Source organism: Eleutherodactylus coqui, chromosome 7, assembly GCF_035609145.1.
Source record: "Eleutherodactylus coqui strain aEleCoq1 chromosome 7, aEleCoq1.hap1, whole genome shotgun sequence".
Classification (NCBI taxonomy): domain Eukaryota; kingdom Metazoa; phylum Chordata; class Amphibia; order Anura; family Eleutherodactylidae; genus Eleutherodactylus; species Eleutherodactylus coqui.
The window spans coordinates 84,788,092-84,809,259 of record NC_089843.1 but is presented as its reverse complement, the minus strand read 5'-3'; the positions used below and the strand labels follow the sequence as shown (position 1 = coordinate 84,809,259).

The 21,168-nt window shown below is 42.1% G+C and overlaps 1 protein-coding gene across 3 annotated transcripts in view; it reads right to left on the bottom strand.

The window, feature by feature from the left end:
* Window positions 1-4,514: 4,514 nt before the first annotated feature.
* Window positions 4,515-21,168, bottom strand: part of WFS1 (wolframin ER transmembrane glycoprotein) — a 35,239-nt gene continuing 18,585 nt past the window's right edge. For all 3 annotated transcript variants that reach the window (XM_066573306.1, XM_066573304.1, XM_066573305.1), the window contains exons 4-8: window positions 19,517-19,661; window positions 19,017-19,187; window positions 18,425-18,505; window positions 12,888-13,033; window positions 4,515-10,468 (exon numbers count right to left, since the gene is read on the bottom strand). In XM_066573306.1, coding sequence (XP_066429403.1) covers window positions 8,660-10,468; window positions 12,888-13,033; window positions 18,425-18,505; window positions 19,017-19,187; window positions 19,517-19,661 — 2,352 coding nt within the window. In that variant the 3' untranslated portion in view covers window positions 4,515-8,659. The remainder of the gene's footprint in view (window positions 10,469-12,887; window positions 13,034-18,424; window positions 18,506-19,016; window positions 19,188-19,516; window positions 19,662-21,168) is intronic.

The following is a 21,168-nucleotide window of genomic DNA, read 5'->3' as shown; positions in this document are numbered from 1 at the left end:
GATGATTTTTTAAAAATTCATTCATGATATAGCTATCCCCCCTAGTATATATAAGTGAGATATGGTTACCTTGCTTAGCTATTTCTTTCTGTCTGAATCTCCTGGTCACGTGATCTCAGGATTGAAAAGCTCAGATCTACTTGGCAGGTCAAGAATTCATTTTCTAGTCAGATTCTCAATCTGTGTGATGCTATTACATGAATCTACCACAGAAATTGCCTAAATGGTGGACACAGACACTCCTGTCACAGTTACTGATGATGATCACACAACTCCTGTCACACAGTTATAATAGAGGTGATCACAGCTCATCCTTTTGACTGTATACTTTTGGGCTGTAGCTTATTTAGGTGAATATAGACGGTAATGATGATTAAACTGTCCACCCAGCAGGCAGAAATAATATCGCCTCAACTAATTTTGTGCTGATGCATCATGGGATAGATTGAAAGTGAAAGTAAAAAATCTCACTTTATGGAAGTCGCTGGAATACATAAAGGAGACCACCAGAATGTGACAGGCAAGCCAGGGCGCAGGGGGTCACACATGGAAAAATGCGTTTTCACCAGGGTGGCCCTTTAAAAATTTGTAATCAATTATAAAAATGATTTTTATGTGAAAATGCACAAATGTACAAAAATGTAAGCAAAAGTGTCCATAGCTTTTAAAATATGTCCACACAGAAAAGATTGCTGTGGATTTTCTGTGTGGATCATCTGCATAGAAAATCTGCGGTATTTACAACAGCAGCAGAGGAAATGAGATTTTTAAAATCTCACACTGCAGAAAAATCACTGGAAATGGACATGCGGTGAAGAATTTATGGGGGACGCAGACATGACTACACAGTGCACCCTCAGTAATGGTCCAAATACATAGGGGGACCCAGACATGGTTACACAGTGCACCCTCAGTAATTGTCCAAATACATAGGGGGACCCAGACATGGCTACACAGTGCACACTCGATACTTGTCCTAATAAATAGGTGGACCCACATATGGCTACACCATGCACCCTTATTACTTGTCCTCATGATATAGGGACCCAGACATGGCTACACAGTGCACCCTTAGTACTTGTCATCATATTATAGGGACCCAGACATGACTACACAGTGCACCCTTAGTACTTATCATATTATAAGGACCCAGACATGGCTACACAGTGCACACTCGATACTTGTCCTAATAAATAGGTGGACCCACACATGGCTACACCATGCACCCTTATTACTTGTCCTCATGATATAGGGACCCACACATGGCTACACCATGCACCCTTATTACTTGTCCTCACGATATAGGGACCCAGACATGGCTACACAGTGCACCCTTAGTACTTGTCATCATATTATAGGGACCCAGACATGGCTACACAGTGCACCCTTAGTACTTGTCCTTGTATATAGGGGACCCAGACATGGCTACACAGTGCACCCTTAGTACTTATCATATTATAAGGACCCAGACATGGCTACACAGTGCACCCTTAGTACGTGTCCTAATATATAGTGGATCTAGACATGACTACATAATGCTTCCTTAGTACTTGTCCTAATATATAGTGGGTCTAGACATGGCTACACAGGGCACCCTTAATACTTGTCCTAATATATAGGGGACCCAGACACGACTACACAGTGCACCCTTAGTATTTGTCCTAATATATGGGGGGCTGGGCACAACTACACAGTGCACCCTTAGTACTTGTCCTAATATATAGGGGACCCAGACATGACTACACAGTGCACACGCGATACTTGTCCTAATACATAGGGGGACCCAGACATGGCTACACACTGGACCCTTAGTACTTGTCCCAATATATAGGGGGCCAGGCACAGCGACACAGTGCACCCTTAGTACTTGTCCTAATATATAGGGGACCCAGACATGGCTACACAGTGCACCTTTAGTACTTGTCCTAATATATAGGGGCCAGGCACAGTGACACAGTGCACCCTTTGTACTTGTCCTAATATATAGGGGACCCAGACATGGCTACACAGTGCACACTCGATACTTGTCCTAATAAATAGGGGGACCCACACATGGCTACACCATGCACCCTTATTACTTGTCCTCATGATATAGGGACCCAGACATGGCTACACAGTGCACCCTTAGTATGTGTCCTGATATATAGTGGATCTAGACATGACTACACAGGGCACCCTTAGTACTTCTCCTAATATATAGGGGACCCAGAAACGACTACACAGTGCACCCTTAGTACTTGTCCTAATATATAGGAGACCCAGACATGGCTACACAGTGCACCCTTAGTATTTGTTCTAATATATAGGGGACCCAGACATGACTACACAGTGCACACGCGATACTTGTCCTAATATATAGGGGGCCCAGACATGGCTACACAGTGCACCCTTAGTACTTGTCCATTTCTGCTGTATTGCTATGTATCACTCCTTTTTACCCCGACATGGAAACTACATGCAAGTAGCAGCGCATAGATATTTCTGTGTCCAGATGATTGGCGCCCCGTAGAATAGCATTGTGGGTAGAATGTTGTGGCCCCGTGGGCTAGAATTACACATTTATTTGCCAGCAACTTTAACATTTTTGGCAGCTTTTGATTTTTTTTTTTTTTTTAATCTGGATGGTATTACAGAGCTATGTAAATGTCCTTATGACAACACCCACTGGCAGGAGCAGTGTCAGATAACCCTCATAAAACTATACTTGGAAGACATTTAAATGCTTCTCACTACACCGATAGTGGCCCCGGCTATGCATCACCGGAGCTAGCTGCAAAGAAAAGGTAGGTACGTTTTCTAAGCCACATTAGGCTTTACGGGAGCTCCAGATTCTGCTCCTCCCCAGCCATCAACAGTAATGGACATGAGGCCACTTTCACCCGCAGCAGACAACGCACAAAATCTGCACCCAAGTGGTACAGATTTGACCGCATTTATAATGGAGGATCTGCTACAGGGTTTAACCCTTGGTGTTTCAAGGCTTGAATTTTAGACATGCTGCGGATTCGTTGTGGAACATTTTCACAGCATATGAAGATTTCTGAAATCTCCGCTTGGCTTGTACTATAAATGCTGCGGCATTTCCACAACAAAATCGGCAGCATTTGGGAATGTAGCCTCAGGGCTAATGTCCCCGGATGTTTTTTCAGTACGTGATACGGAGTGAATGTAGACAGAGAAAGACAATGGACTTTCATTGCTCCATGCACACCAGCGTGTGTAGACAGTTTGGTACATATGGTACGGAGCCCCTTCTATAAGCTCCGTATCAAAACGCTGCCCAAACACAGGCATTGCAAGAGGGCAAAGTTTCGAAATGCATCCCGCTCCGAACAGAGCAGGCAATTGGGCATAAATACATAATAAAAAAAAAAAATTTATCGCACTGTGCATGTCCATGTCAAGCCCTGTGGAAGAGACTTATAAAAAAAGAATCTCCTTCGCATGGAGTGGAAAATATTTGCATCGAATCCACAGCGGATACTTTATAGATTCTAAATCCACAGCATGTCTAAAATGCCTAGGGTTAAAACCCACAGCATTCGGGCTCCGTTACACTGGCGATCGCATCTTATTTCCCCGCGATTTTTTAAACGTCAGTGCTGCTTTTTCTTGCAAAAACATCAATATTGCTGCCGCTTTCTCACAGGGTTTCTCTGCTACTTTTTAGCGCAGAAGGCAATAGGACTTTCTAATGTTAAAAACGCATCGCATGAAAATTCATGCTTTGCAATGCAATAAAAAGGAGGCTCCATAGGGAAACATGGGAGGTGAAAAAAAAAATTAAAAAAAGCTCAAACAGACAGATAGGACATGGCAGTGATTTTTTTCTATCACGTAACATCACACGAGTAAAAACATCGCAAATGTGAAAGAAACCATTGAAAAGCACGTGTTTCATAATTCTGTGTTTTCACTCACTCTTGTATAGCACAAAAATTGAGCATTTTGTTTACACAGTGGAATACAATGTGGAATTTTCCACGTGAATTCCACCTTTAAAAAAAGTGTCAAATTCCACGTTTTTGGCACGGATCTTCACACGGAATTTGCCGTCAAGGGGCAAAATCCACGTGTAGAATTCCGATGTAGAAACAATGCAGAAAATAAAGGGACGTCATTTTTTCAGTTTCTGCATCAGAATTCCGCAAGTGGATTTTGCCCATTGACAGGGAAAAGTCTGCGTACAAATTCATGCCAAAAACTGGGTTAATAATTTATTTTTTTTTTTTTAAATAAAACCCACAAATGTGGACTTTTTTTGGAAGTAGCATTCATGGCAAAAATACGTTGAGGTGTGGAATTTGCCACCTCGGCTTTGTGGCTTACTTGCTACTGGCTCTATGCTGTGGAAGGTCCCCAGTGAAAACGTTGTGTGTGAAGGCGGCCCCATACTCCTCCTGCCTGTTGGATTCACTCCTGGGTAGGACACACAAGGTTTACAGCAGCAGCACACTGCACACATTTATGGCGACATGTAGCAAGAAAGAAATATACACCGAACAAAGACCAAGTGGGAAAGACTGACAAACTTTAATGTACAGTATAAGGCATCATCTTCTGGAAGTTCACGGAGTGAAGCGTATATACGAGTGGGTGACACAAGGAGAGTGAATGGTATGCAAGGACATATTGCTAAATACAGAGGAAGCCATGTACATAAGACATCATGACATACAATGGCAGCAAATACACAAATCAGTCTTCATCCAGTAGGACATCATATTATGGTGGAGCAGCGAGTGGTTAAGTACCCAACGTATTCTGTAGTCACCATAGAAAGAGGGGTTTGCAGGACTTTATTATTAATGACCTATCTTTAGGCTAGGCCATTGATATCAAAATTGGTGGGTGTCTGACTACTTGCACTGCTTCCTATAAGCTCACTGAAGTGCGTGGGAAGATGCTACAGCCTCTTCATTGTTTACCAGGTACAGCGCTGTACATTTTGTAGAGGCTGTGTCTGGTATTGCAGCTCAGTCCTATTCGGGTGGATGGGAGCTACTAAGGAGAGGGAGAAATGTGCACCAGATTGTCCATTGATCAAAAGGCTGAAGGAGTTGCAAATAAGTACATGGTCTGAGCAATTAATCGTCCAGTTTATACACTACCCATGACAGAGAAACAAGTGACCGAAATGACGAGAAATTTGAACAATGATCTACACATGTAAACAGTCATCGTTTGAAAGCAAATGAGTCATTTACTCCCTCAAACTATTTCTCGTGCCGTGTAACAGGGCCCTTAGTCTAGATCAGGATCAGAAAGGGTCAAGAGTAGAGATGAGCGAGCATACTCACTAAGGACAATTGCTCGATCGAGCATTGTCCTTAGCGAGTACCTGCCCGCTCGGAAGAAAAGGTTCGGCTGCCGTCGTGGGTGACAGGTGAGTAGCGGCAGTGAGCAGGGTGGAGAGAGGGAGAGAGAGATCTCCCCTCCGTTCCTCCCCGCCGCTCCCTGCCCGGCAGCCAAATCTTTTCTTCCGAGCGGGCAGGTACTCGCTAAGGGCAATGCTCGCTCATCTCTAGTCAAGAGTTCTTCTAGATATATTGCCATTCTTAAGGAAGAAGGAAGAGGTCTATTGCACCTACAGGAGACAGAAAGGTAAACTGCAAGCTTGTAGTACGCCGCTGAGCAAAGGCAAGGAGTGCCAGTATTGTGATACAGTCTTCTAGGAGGATTATGCCCTCGGACAGAACCTGAAAAGTCACAAACATAAGAAAAAGTTTTGAATGTGGCTAGTCCTAACTTTATGCCGGCTTGTTTGTTCAAAGTGCGGAAAGTAACGCAATATCACGGCATGCAGATTTCCTTCATGCTAATGGTACTAATGGAGAAAATAGAGGGGTAGGTGAAGCAGTGCATGAAGAAGGGAAAATGGGAACACAAGAGAAAGACAGGCTCTGAAAAAGAAGGGTCAACTGAAAGGAAGGGTGAATTAGTGGAAACGCAAGCGGAACGTGAAACAGGAAAGCTGCCGACTCCACTGGCCTCTACTGCTAAAAGACGTCATGGAAGAGCACAGGAAAAGCCACTCAGCCAAAACATACTGCTGCGGCTATTAAATTGGGGAGTCAAAGGGCAGCAGCAACTGAAAACTTTGTACAAAAGACTTGTCAGAGATGAAGACAGGGTCGTGCAGATGAAGATGGCTGCTCTATGGTGCAACGTGAAGGAGACGTGATTGACACAGTTATGTTCAGATGGAATAGTTACATCCTACAATACTTCAGTTGGAAGCTGAAGCCCGGAAGGCGATTCTACAGCGAATGATACGAAGATTGTAACCGTTCGAGTCGTAAATATTCAGGAACAGCCAATTCATTTAGTGGACCTCCAGCATGTTCAGGTCCCAGGGACTATTCTTGGTACTACTGACAATGAGCTTCAGACAGCATCGGACAAGGAGGTGGCCAAAGGAGGGAAGGATGTTGCTGTTGGAGCTTATTCATATAGGCCTAAGAAAGCAGTGAATAGAACCCATAATTACTAATTATTAATAGGTTCATTCACATCTCCGTAAAAAAAAATATATATATACATAGCATGTCCTATTTGCAAATATGCAGGTTCCCTGCGTGTTTGCAAATCAAAAGTCCAGAAACTGCTTACACCCGTGTGAATGAGTCTTTTCAGTTTATGACTTTTGAAGGTTTTACGTATTTTTGCATTGCGATATTTAGTTTTGTTTGCAGTGTGTTAAGAAATAACGCTGGTTGCGGACAGTTTTAAACCAATTCCACTGTGTTCGAGTGTGTCAATCATCTTGGCGATCCCATGACCAAGCTTACTCCCAAGTTATTACAATAGAATTTTAAATATGTAGCGATAGTGGTTGCTCAAGGGGAATCTGTCAGCTCCAACATGTAGAACAAACTGCAGGCATGATGTTACAAAGCAGCAGGAGCTGAGCAGCCTGATATATAGTTTTATGGGGAAAGTTTCATTATAACTTGTATTATTTTTTTTTACTAGTTTATATCTGAGCTCATTCTGAGCAAAGTAGTCCAATGAGCGGCCTTACCAGTGACTGACAGCTAACTCTGTATGTACACTCAAACAGATCTGTCAATCACTGATAGCTCCGCCCACTGGACTACTTGAATGCAGGCATCAGTCCGCTCAGCTCCTCCTGGTCTATAACATGATGCCTGCAGTTTGTTCTACATATTAGAACAGACAGATTCCCTTTAATCCTGATGTATAATACTCTGCTGGATGTATATCCTGTAAAGAACGTCAGTTATAAAGCATTGTCTTGGGCATTTCTGAATTTGGCAGACAGCAGGGGGTGGCCTAATATAATACTTATCTAGAAAATCCACCGTGCTGAAAGTCTCAGTCCCTCTTCAGCAGCGATGACATTGCAACTGCCCGAATGTGAAGGCTGCAGACAAAATCAATGGACAGTAAATGAGCTGCAGCTAAAAAATGTTATTGGCCATTAACACAAATATCCAAAATGTTAATTCTTGCATATATGGTTAATAAGCAATTCTGCGTTTGTGTTAAAAAAAAAAAACAAACCAAAAACTTATTTTCCTTGGACAACACCTTTAGTTATAATTTTTGTTCATGGGCTATCCATTAGCTTAAAAGGGGATGCACTGTGATACTAGAAATAACCCATAAAGAAGAGAGGCACTGTCCCTCCTAAAAAAGCAGTAATAAAAAATACAAAAAGGAGACCCTGACACTGGACAGCCCCTTAAAAGTGTTTAATGTGCCAAACAGACCCAATTTGTTCACAGCAGGACATGACCATGTTCTGCTCATCAGAGACATATAATATAATACAAGATCGTTGACAGTTAACAGAAAACATAACTGTGTTTTTGTACACTGTATAGAATCTTTTAGTTCTGTGGACAGATTATATTATATTGGTAAGTAAGCGTCCATAGTTCTTCCAACCTAAACTGTGAGAAACATGAAGCAATTCAAATTAAAGCGCCCCTCCAGCTTTGGGACAAAACTTTGTCCAAGAATCGGAGGGGTGTATATTTACCTACCATAGTTCTCTGCCATCCCTCCGATATGCGGATTCCGGGCACCGCTTATCGCTATACATGATAGCCAACACAATCTTCAGACTGCCTAATCTCGACAGTGCATTGGTAGTGTTAGACTACTAATGCACTACACATGCTCTCAGATTGGCCAGAGCTGTTCATATGATTAGCACTGGCCAATCAAAGAGCAGTACACAATGTGCATTGGGTAGTTAGAAGATTGCTGGAACCATCTTGGATGGATGAAAATAGGGCAAATAGGAGAGCCAGCAGAGAACAAGTACAGATAATATACCCTGTTGCCCCAGCATAGAATTTTGCCCCAAAATTGTAGGGCCGCTTTGAGCCCATACACTGAATGTAACAAACGGATGTTAAAACGGAACACTTAAATGCAGCCATGAATAAAACTAGTGCAAAGAAGTGCAGTGAGGTTTTCTACGGCAACCAATCAACAAGTGTAGGTTGTTAAATGAAAGCCTTTAATTTGTTGCCTAGGGTAACACCAACGGTTTCTCACTGCACTATTACTTCTTAATATGACCCCTTGTGTGAAGGCATACGGCAAGGTGCAGAAGTCCCAGCTACAAGAGGACCTCTCTCTTTGGTTTCGGTATTTGGAGATCATCAAAACATTAGTGACATTTTCACATAGCAGAGAGGAAAGGGGAAAAGAAAAAGTCAAAGGCAAATTTGACGGCTACATGGACGTTGCGTCTCCAGTCCTGTTCTATCTTGACATGCCTGGAGGCAGGAGTCAGTTGGGTCAGGCAATTCAAGCAGCTGATAGCTTTGAGCTCGAACACCGGCCATTTGCTGCCTAAACGTCCTTCTAGGATGGTGCTAAATTCTATCATGCTCCCCTGCCGTAAATTTAACAGCACCATTTTGAACTCATTGCTTGCTTTCAGCACAATATCTTTTGTGACATCATCTTCTTCAAGTGTCCTGTTTCCATTCTTACCATTTAAAGGCATACCGACTGAAATTTCAAATTTGTACCTGTCGAATTTCTTCATATGGCATGCATGTTTGGACAAGAACTTGAGGCGGCAAAGCTCCTCTTCTACCATGGTAACATTCTGGGGATCACAAAGTGGGTAGGTTTCGCCATACAAGCACCTCATCCAGTCTCCAACATAAAGAGGAAGCATATTCACGGCAGACTCCGCACTGTTGTCGATTTCTGTGACACGGACATACTTGAATCTCCCTGTCCAGGTCACCCTATGGCCTTCCAAATGGCTGCATATAATTTGAGTCCTTGCCATGTTGGTCTCTTTCCAAGCCCTTGGACCACATAAAAAGCTATACTGTTGCCAGGTTAATGTGGAGTTGTACACCTTCATTCCTTCCGAACGGTAGACGTATACCCAACAAAACATGACAATAGCAGTGATCCATACTAAGATCAGCTTCACAATGGAGCTTTTAGTAAGAGATTTAAACATTTCCACCACCGAGTAGTTGGCTTTGGACCACCAACGAAGAGCCAGTGGAATGGTGCACAAAACAAGGGTCACCACAATCTTGATAAGTTCTAAAGTCCAAAACCACTTCATGAAATGGACAACGCACATGACTGCAATGCCCACTAGGAGAATGGGAAGTGCAAAAAGAAAGAGAAAGTAGCCAACGGAGGCACGGATAAGTCCAATGGCGGTAGACTCCCGAAGAATCACAACGGAAAGCTCGCACCACATGAAGCAAACCAGGTATGGAACAAGATAACAATAGATACCTTTGAAATTCCTCAATTGTGCCATCCTGAAGAAAAGGTAAAATAAGTAAATAAAGAATATGCAAGGTACACTTATGTGGAACACAATAAAATGTCCCACTGGCACAGTGAAGAAGGTTTTGCTAAGTAAATGGACATAGGGCATGGAATCTGGCAACAGACCTACAAAGGTGAGTGCTCCAGCAACAATTTCAGTCATTAGAGCTCTCCGAGTGTAAGGCTCTGCACTTGTGCTCAAACTCAAGTAGCTGGTAATTGTAAAGAAGATGGATATGATCGCCAACTCTGAGCAGGGAATCCAGTGCCTGTCTGATATAGGAAATGAGAAGATGACAAAAAATACAGAGACCAAGAAATATATATAGGGTTCAAGGTGGTTCCAACCAAAGTTCACTTCAGCTTGCTCAACGTCCAGGTTCGGCTCAAAGCGAAGTAGTAGATCCGTGAGGGTGCGAAAGTTCTCCCAAGCTTTACTATCCTGGAAAACTTTGAGAGTGCAAATTATCATCGAAATGAAGGACAAGTAGAAGATGACCAGAGGGATAAAGAAGGCAAAAAAGTCTATGGTGAGGTTACTGATGATGAAGAAAAAGATGAGTGCATTGATGTGATGTGTAGGCATAATGGTGGACAGCCAGTGCATCCCAGCCTTGGAGGCGATGTCTATAAGATATTCTTTGAACTCCATGATGACGTGTAGTGGATACTTCACAACCTGGAGAAACAGATAAAATGGTCAAAGCCGAATGTAAGCAAATGAGGTTATTAATTCAATACAACTTAAAGCTACCCTCTGGATTCAGAACTAAAATTCTGTCCCAGGACTGGAGGGGGTATATTACCTGCAATTATTCTATGCCACCCTTCTGAATGGCCAGTTCCAGGCCCTGTTTTCAACTGTACTTTTCTAACTACATAATGCACACTATGTATTGCCCTCTGTATGGCTAGCTCTGATCATGTGAGCAGGTCTGGCCAATCATGGAGCAGGTACAGTGCACTGGAAGTCTAACATACCAATGCATTTTGGGGATTCGGTAGTCTGAAGATTGCACTGGTCATTTTGGAAAGATTAACCCCTTAGTGACGAAGCCTGTTTGCGCCTTAGTGACGGAGGCAAATTTTGGAAATCTGACATGTGTCACTTAACATAGCATAACTCCGTAAAGGCTTTGCATATCTAAGTGATTCTGACATTGTTTTTTCGCCACATGTTGTACTTCATTTGGGTGGTAAAAATAGACCCATAGAATTTCTGTATATTTATTAAAAATGCCAAAAATGGGAAAATTTTGAAAAGAATTGTCATTTATTTACATTTTCAACTGTAATATCTCAAATATGTGCAAACATACTGTATAAAGTTTTGCTCAGATATATATTTCCATCTTTTCACTTTATTCTGGACGCACGTTTGAAAAACTTTTGTTTTGTTTTTTTAACCATTTAGGAGACGTACAAATTTAACATTAATTATCAACATTTTGAGGAACACTTTATTTTCCGACTTTAAATTACCGCGCCAATCTGCAGCTTTTGCGCCTGCGTCCACCATTTTGGCAACGGGCGCGTGCGCAGAAGCCGGGCAAGGTCCGCGGATAAATCTGGGGGCTTACGGTACCTAATTTCATCTCCCCTCATATGATTCATGAGGGGAGATGAAACAAACTTTTCATTGTTTGTTTTTTTTTTGTTTTTTTTTTTACACTCTAACTTTTTTTTTTTAATTTTTACATGATCGCTGCTATCCATTGGATAGCAGCGATCATGTGACCGGGAACCACATACAGCGGCTCCTGGCTACTCATACTAGACGGGAGCAGGGAGTTTTTATATTTCCCGGGCCTCCCGGCTCTCTGCGCATGCGCGTGACATAATGCGTCTGGCGCGCAAGTGCAGACGCTAGTGGCTGGGCCGGGGAGAAGACTGAAGAGGCCGGACGGCGCGGAGGCCCGGGGGTGAGTACTCTCAGCTCCCCTTACGGATCCGATCCGTAAGGGGAGCTGAAATCTTAATTTTTTACTTTACATTGACTTTAACGCGATCGCCAGTATCCAATGGATACCGGCGATCGCGTTACCGGGGGTGGGGTCCCACGGCCCTGGATGACAGCTCCATGCTGTCGGCTACCTCCGGTAACCGGCAGCATGGAGCTATCACGTTCTGAGCCCGCAGGGCCTTTATTCCTAGAGGATGCATATTTCTACGTCCTCTAGGAATAAAGCCAAGCAGGCCAGGACATAGAATCCCGATGGGGCCGTCACCAAGGGGTTAAAATGGGAACTAGAACTAGGAGGAATGGCAGAGAATAACTGCAGGTAATAAATTTCTCTTCTGGTCCCGGGACAGAATTTTTTCCCGAAACCAGAGTGTCACATTAACTTACACGTAAGATTAGTTGACTCTAAACATAACAGTTGGCTAGCATCAAATTTTCAGCACAATATAATTCATTGCCATTGTATGGGCTTCCGTTTGACACTTTTTGGGTATATAAAAAAAATAAAAAATTAACAACTCCATTTGCACTCTTTGGCACATTGGGTTTCCTCCACCATCTTCCTCACTCAAAGCAGAAGTTTTCATCGCTATCTGTATTCCTCCACTCCTCATCCCTAGGCATCAGTCCAATGTCTATATACATGTTATTGTTATTCCCTCCCTATATACAGCAGTGATATAAAGGGGTGGGAGGGAATCTCCTTGGTCAAGCTTTATAAGCGCAACATTTACAGTTGATTTCATTAACACCATATTCATAAAAGACCAAGCCTAACAAAAGTTTTAAGTAGACCAAATTACAAGCAAATATGTACTTGTGCCTATACACAGTGGCCAATCTGAAAAGGTATCACGTATGGGAGAAGTACAAAGCAGCCACCAACGAGAAGGTAGATAGATTTCAGACTACCCACATGTCAATAGTCACTGATGTGCACAGATGGGTATAAAAGAATGTCAACAGTGAAGAAAGTAAATGACACCCTTCAACTGGAATTCCTCTACAATTTGGGGATACACAAATATTTTCATGGGCATGTATCTACATGGTTCTTTCTTCGGAGTCTTTACATTGCAGAGCGGGGGTATTTTCTGTATTGTAATCTTGCTTATAGCTCGAACCTATGCTTTACCTTTTGTCGGAAAGGCAGTTCCTCTGGGCCCTTTCCTGCAAACTCGTCATCGTCATCATCGTGGAGGATCAAGTTTGATGGCACTACCCCCTTGGCATATTTTTTTGTAATTTCAACAAAGTCATCCAAAGCAATGAAGCTTTTAGCTATGAAAAGTACAGAAGAAAGTAATGTAAGCACATAGTAAAGACCAATTCTATGCTAAGCCTGGAGATGTGTGATGGCAGTTAACGCTGATAACTCCATCTGTTCCTTAATGCAAGGGTGGACTGAATATTTAGCATTATGCTAGTACTCAAAGGCCCGTAGCCAGAACAGGGTTGATAAGTTAAACCTTCTTTGCACATCCCCTTTAAGTAAAATAGAACATAAAAATATCTAAAATGTTAATGTAAGAGAGAATGCGTGTGGGAGATTATTAGGCAAAATACAGACAGAAAAGAATGTGTGATATGTATTTCGTATGCCAGGATTAGAACGATATCAGAGAAATGTGGAGAAACCCTTTGATTCAGGCAAAAAGCTAGGCGATATCTGGTTTAAAGAGCAAATCCCAGGATATATGAAAGATACCCATTGAGTTTAGGCTACAGGAGCCGATCGTGGATGATGGCAGCCAAAATTATAGGGGTGCACAATCCAGTCCTCAGGGAACCCAACAGGTCATGTTTTTAGGATATCCTATAGTAAGAACACCTGTGGCAATGTCTGAGGCACCGACAATAATTACATCACCTGTGCAACACTGAGGTAATCCTGAAAACATGACCCGTTGGGCTGCCTTGCGGACTTAAGTTGTGCACCCCTGGTGTAATATAACATTAGATCTACACTATATGGGCGTGTTCCCACAGAGCATTCACCACGTGGCTAAGATGCAGCCACCGTCCGGCAAAAAAAGCCCCTGTAATTGCTAAGGAGTTAAGTGTTTAGTGATTGTGCACAGTTAATGGCCACATGGTTTTACTCTATTAATCAGTTTTTTTTGTTTTTTTTTTTACATGATCACCACCAAGACTTATAGTGTGATGGGCAAGAGTTAAGGAAAACCCCCAAAACTGAAAACTACTTTAATACCAAATTTACAGGGCAGATAGTGATTGTTAGGTACAACTCACAGCACACGGACACCCCATCCATGTGCTGTGCTATGTATGGGAGACTGCACATTGCAAGTCCCATTCTCCTGCGAGACTTGCACAAAAAAAAAAACAAAAAAAACATAGGACCTGCTTCAGTTTTTCTGTCTTGCATTATTAGTGTGAGAAGAAAAATGCCCATGTAAATGTAACCCTTTGGAAATAATGAGTTAGTACAACTTATGGGTTTTGTGCTTCTCACAAATGCACAGAATTTGTGCATTTTTAATCACCCATGTAAATAAGCCCTTAGGCAATTGGCTGAATCCAGAGTGGCTTAAGCCCCATTTACACAGGACGACTGTTGGGCAAACGATGCCCGACACTCGTCCTCGCATGTGCTCACTCCCGTGCTGTTGCACAGGAGCGAGTATCATTGTTTCACAGCGGGGCAGCTGGAGGAGATATCTCTCCTCACGCTTCCCGGTCCCTCTCCATTCACTTAATACAGCAGCCATTCAGTACTGAACAGCCGTTGTTTTAAAGGGGTTCTGTCATTAAAAACAAAAAATTTTATACTTACCTATTGCTCCCCTGGCAGCCTGCTTACCTCTTCTTCTTATCCCAAATCTTCTCCTGGAGCCGCTTGTCAATTCGGTCACGTGACCTCCAGCACCCGATTTTCTTCCATCCGGTCAAAAAGCGTACACTGCCTACCTTCCGCTTCCTTCAGGTCAATGTACGCATACGTCACTAGTGACGTGTGCGTACATTGTCTTGTGAGGAAGCGCGGCATGAAGGTAGCCGCGCGAGACAACGGCACGACTGCGCACGCGCGAGGCAGCGGCACACGACTGCGCATGCGCGAGTCTGCGGCGCGCTCGCGCTCGCCTGGGAGCGCGGCACACGACTGCGCATGCGCGAGTCTGCGGCGCGCTCGCGCTCGCCTGGGAGCACGTTACACGTGCACACTCTCTGCCAATAGAAATGTATCCCTGACACTGTTGTCAGGCAGAATACATTTCTATTAGCCAATGGAAATGCAAGCTTCTGCTGCCTCTCGGCCAATAGAAATGTATCCCTGACACTGTTGTCAGGCAGAATATATTTCTATTAGCCAATGGAAATGCAAGCTTCTGCATATAAGCATATATATATTTTATTTATATAAATATATATATATAAATAAAAGTATATATATAAAAAAGCATATATGTGTGTGCATATATAAATATATGCATATATATATGTGTGTGCATATATAAATATATGCATATATATATATGTGTGTGTGCATATATAAATATATGCATATATATATATGTGTGTGTGTGCATATATATATATATATGCATATGCATATATATATGCATAAATATATATACGCATATATATATATACGCATATATATATACGCATATGCATATATATATATGCATAAATATATATACGCATATATATATACGCATATATATATACGCATATATATATATACGCATATATATACGCATATATATATACGCATATATATATATATACGCATATATATATATAGGCATATATACATATATATATATATACATGCATATATATATACGCATATATATATATACGCATATATATATATATATATATATATGCATATATACATATATATACATGCATATATATATATATATACATATATATATATATATGCATATATATATATATGCATATATATATATATATATATGCATATATATATATATGCATGCATATATGCATATATATATGCATATATATATATGCATGCATATATGTATATATATATATATGTATATATGCATATATATGTATATATATATATGTATATATGCATATATGTATATATATGTATATGTATATATATATGTATATATGCATATATATATATATATATGTATATATGCATATATATATATATATTTATGCATATATATATATATGCATATGCATATATATATGCATATATATATATGCACACACATATATGCTTTTTTATATATATATATATATAAAAATAAAAGTATATATATAAAAAGCATATATGCATATATATATATATATATATATATATATATATATATATTTATATGCATAAATATGCTATCTGTATCTGTCTACCCGTCTGTGTCTATCCGTCTGTATTTATCCGTCTATCCGTCTGTATTTATCCGTCTATCCGTCTGTATTTATCCGTCTATCCGTCTGTATTTATCCGTCTACATTTATCTCTCTATGCATCTGTATTTATCCATCTATCCGTCTGTAATTATCCGTCTGCATTTATCCGTCTGCGTCTGCCCGTCTATCCATCCGCGTCTATTCATCTATATGTTTATGTGTATATACACACATATATCTATCTAGCTTTATTTGTCTGTGTGTGTGTATATGGCGGTTTCAGGCGAATGTAATTTTCTTCCCTTATGCGGCCATGATTGTCACGGCCGTATATTGGGACAAAACTAAGCCTATGATTACTGTGGTTTCTCTCTCGTTAATACTTGACCGAGAACATATAGGACCTCCCCTATGAATACTATGTGCGTGAAAGATCAGGCGGCCGCCGTATTCCCACCATTTATTTTGTTTCTTACAGTTGCTCCTACAGCGGTGTGTGTGTTTGTTTGTATGTATGTATGTATGTGTATATATATGATACACACATACGCACATCACAAGGCATTGTTCTTACAAGGCGCACTGCACTGGCAGACACACTCGCATATTTGCCATGCGAGATATTGGTTTGAGTTTCTCGGGCTGATATAGTGCTCACTTGTGTAAAATCAGCCACAGAGAATGAATTTAACATCACCAAAGACATAAAGCTATACATTGCCCTCTATTGTCAGCATGCTGTTATCCTGACCCCCAAGTGTCAATGCATAATGCATCCCAAGTGGCAGCGTGCCCACCCATATCACATCTTGTATCCAAGCTAGAGGCGATACAACAGGGTCCTAGAACGTCCATGCCCGTCCGTTTCGCATTTTGAATCCAAGCTAGAGGTGGTACAACAGGGTACTAGAGCCTCCATGTCCACCCGTATCACATCTTGTATCCAAGCTAGAGGTGGTACAACGGGATACTAGAGCCTTCATGCCTGCCTGTATCACATCTTGTATCCAAGCTAGAGGCGGTACAACAGGGTACTAGAGCCTGCATGCCCGCCCGTATCACATCTTGTATCCAAGCTAGAGGTGGTACAACAGGGTACTAGAGCCTCCATGCCTGCCTGTATCACATCTTGTATCCAAGCTAGAGGCGGTACAACAGGACATACATATATACATACAATAGGACCAGCTTTACACAGATGTAAGTGCAGTTGCGCACACTTTTGTGCACTTTTTTGTCTCTCTGAGGGCAGCCGCACATGGGTGTAAGCGTGGAACGTACATGTCCTATGCAGTGTGTAGATATATTACTATACATATTATATGTGTGTGTGTGTGTATGTATGTGTATATATATATATATATATATATATATATATATATATACATACACACACACACACACACACATACATACATATATCTATACACACACATCTTGATACATATACGCATAGATAAATGTATATATACATACACTCATACAATACATTGCATGGGGAATATTCCTGTTTTTACCATGTGGAGTGACTACTGTGAGTGACTGCAGTGAGTGACTACAGTGAGTGGCTACTGTGAGATTGCAGGGAAGATCTGGAGGCCCTTGGGAAACTCTGGGTGTTCAGAGACCCAGGGAGAAACACTAGCAGATTTTGGTAGACTGCAGGCAGGACTATTCACTGCACTGGATGGGCGGAAGTAGCTTTGTGAGGGCGGAAGTGGTCAGCACAGCAAGGGGTGCTGGGAGATGACCTCCTAGCAGGAGGGGCTGAAGATGTAAACAGAGCATGGAGGTGAAAAATGAAGCCTAGGTAAGTACTACTTCTGAAAAAAACGTTTTATATGTGTTATTTACCACAGGTTGTGCCAGCGGGGCAGATTTACTGGAGAAAAAAAATACAGATTGTAATGACAGAACCCCTTTAAGTCAATGGAGAGGGAAGAGGGCGAGCGAGAAGAGAAATCTCCTTCAGCCGCCCCGCTGCGAGCCAACGATACCCGCTCCTGTGCAACAGCACGGGAGTGAGTACATGCGGGGACAAGTGTCAAGCATAGTTTGCCGACAGTTACCCTGTGTAAATGGGGGTTTTTTCCCATCTCCTTCAGAAAAATAAGGCGAATGGAAATTTGCTAGTTAAGCAGAATCTTTTTTTGTCAGAGCTGCTTTACAAATCTGCTTTCTGCCTTAATAAATGGGGACCCTGTCTGGAGGATATGTTATTAGAGGGTCCAATCCTCAGAGGGCACACCATTTGTCCTAACATAGGACTACATGATAATGGCAAGGTGTAAATACCCAAACAGCAATACTCACATTCACTGCTAACTAGGCGTTCTAGTACCCGGCGCTCCTTCTGGGCTGCTTTAGGGATGGGTCCAGGCGTTTTTTCCCCATCTGAAAAACCAAAGAAATTGAGAAGTCATGATCAGCTAAACCCAAACTGTATACTAAAAGTTCCATTCATATCTGCGCTGGGGATCCAGGCAATTTCCATTATTTGGCTTCATCATTGGAGCCAAACAACCAAAATACCAGAACTGCCAGATCTGGCACATCCTTCATACAATCCAACTATTTTGTTACGGATTTTCTGCCAGATCTGCGGGGCATTTCAGGTGGAACAAGCCATTTCCCTTATCCATGCGATAGGGAAAAACTAGTTAATTGGTGGGGGTCTAACAGCTATGACTTCTACCAATCCCGAGACCGGTCCCCAAGTGAATGAAGCGGCAGTCATGCAGGTGCGCCACTGCTCCAGTCACTTTAATAAGCGTGCCAAAGATGGCTGAGTTCAAGCGCTCTACAATCTTCGGACTCTCATTGAAATGAATGGAGCAGCCACACGCCTGCACGACCTTAGTTTCATTCATTTATAGACTGACTCTTAGTATATCTCTTCACTAACCTTCAGCATTAACCTGGCCGACATTCTCCAGGAGCTCAGATACAGACAGGTGCTTCTTCTTCTTGGGGTTTAGCTTCCAGTACATGACCAAGGCAGCCTTCCTTACGGCCCTCTCCAGGTCAGTCTCAGAGGAGAGTTTCTTCACCTCGTTCTCATTCTCATTTGTGATACCTGGAACATAGGCAGAGGGTGGTATAATATTACCACTATGAACAGCATCCCACAAAAATAGTATTAAATGGTATGCTTAGGATTGAGAGAATTGATAAAGATGGAGAAATTTATTTTGCCGCACTGCAAGTCCTCCAGCAGAATACAGGCTACTTACGGCAGCCTGTAGTATGTTGTGAAGTAGCAGACACAGGCTATCATAAAACAACATGCATCAGCTGACAGGGAAAGATCCCCCACACATTTTTATGATCTATTACTTATAATAAAACAATTAGAGAAGAAAAAACTAGCGTCCAACATGATCTCAGAATGCAGTGTAAGATCACCTCTTCTGTCTGCCAAACATCTCCGCAGAATCTTCACCGCGTCCCTTCGACCTTGCTTGGCAGCTTGGGTAAGCCAGTCTACTGCAGCACAGCTGTTGACTTCTTCGTCCTGCTCTTCTGCAAGTTTCAAGTAGTATTTTCCTACCTGCAATGAAATGAAAATGCTCTCTAAAACAGTGCTAAAATGGCAATTTATAGGTGACATAATAAATGACATGGTCCGACAAGCGCTCATGTTTTTTTCAATGGGGAGAGTTGAATAAGCTTTTGCCAAATCCTTATCTCCGCTGGGAACAAAGGATCGGGCATGCTGAAATCCAACATGCCTGATCCTTTTTTCCCTTGTCTACTGTTCCCACTGTAATCAGCAGGTTCATCTGGCTTGTCTCTACTGGCAACTTTACATATAACTCACTTATGCAAGTGGGAATGGAGCCCTATATGGGTCTCTGTCATTTTTGGCTGCAAGAATAGTTCAGTATGCAACAATATCCCAGTCATCAAAAATATCAAAGAGCAAAGAGCAAGGCAGTGCTTCAATTAACCTAAAGTCAATGGGTGCACCCAATTTTTGGATCAGTCAGCATTTCATTATAAAATGAAGCCATGACAATAATGTATAGTCTTGAGATGACAAGTAGCTCTATAATCCATTTCCTAACAATATCCAATACTGTGTGAAAAGCAATACGACCACATTATAAATACCCAAGGAGTACCAACAATCTAAAATGAGAATTACTGGAAATACGAAGAACAAGAGACTGTCGTACTTGCACGCAGCTCTCTTCATTAGCGTTCCGGATTCCGCTAGCGGATTTTCACGCGCGTATGGTACCTAAATGTGCTTGCGGATAGGTGCGGATGCGTGAAAAATCACGCGCGGATATACGCGGATTTGTTGCCGAAAAAAACCGCGCAGAAAAACCAGCAGACACCCCTTATTGTAAACCCAACCCCTAGAGAACTGCCCATTCCTTGGAAAACAGCTTAAAAACCAACACCCAGACTCCGCCGCTTTGTCCCTCTTGCTTGTGCGAGCACCGTTAAATTATTCTGGCAACATGCTTTCACCCGGTGAGCAGATGTCTTTGTGGGCATGGTTGATCCATGTAACTTTTTTCAGGCGCTTCTCCAGCGTGACTTTATTTCAGTCACTGCAAAAAAATTCACAAGAGGAATTCATTACTACAGATTTTGCATTCTTACATCCTGCATTGGCAAGAAATACTACCTATCTCCCTCTACAAATTTGCCTGTGAAGCTCTGCTGTGTGTTGGGACGCCTCCTACCATGCCTACTTCCTGTAGTCATAGCAACCAGTGACTCCATCTGCAGCTGCACTGCGGATGTACTGCGTGAAAAAACGCACCCATTCACTTGTATTGGAGGCTTCACGCACAGAATCCGACCCAAATTAGAACAGGTCGCAGATTTTTTCACGCGCGTGAAAAAACGCGATACAAATCCGTCCGTCTGGGGACAACTGCGGATCCTCATAGGAGTATATTGGCTGCGGTCTGGGGCAGATAATGTGCCTAAAATAACGCGCTGGAAATTCAGTTCATGTGCAGGCACCCTAAGGACTATGGAAATTATGGAAGGAGCTGAGCAAGCAGCAGGACCTCTGTTCTCCCAATATCATGCATATG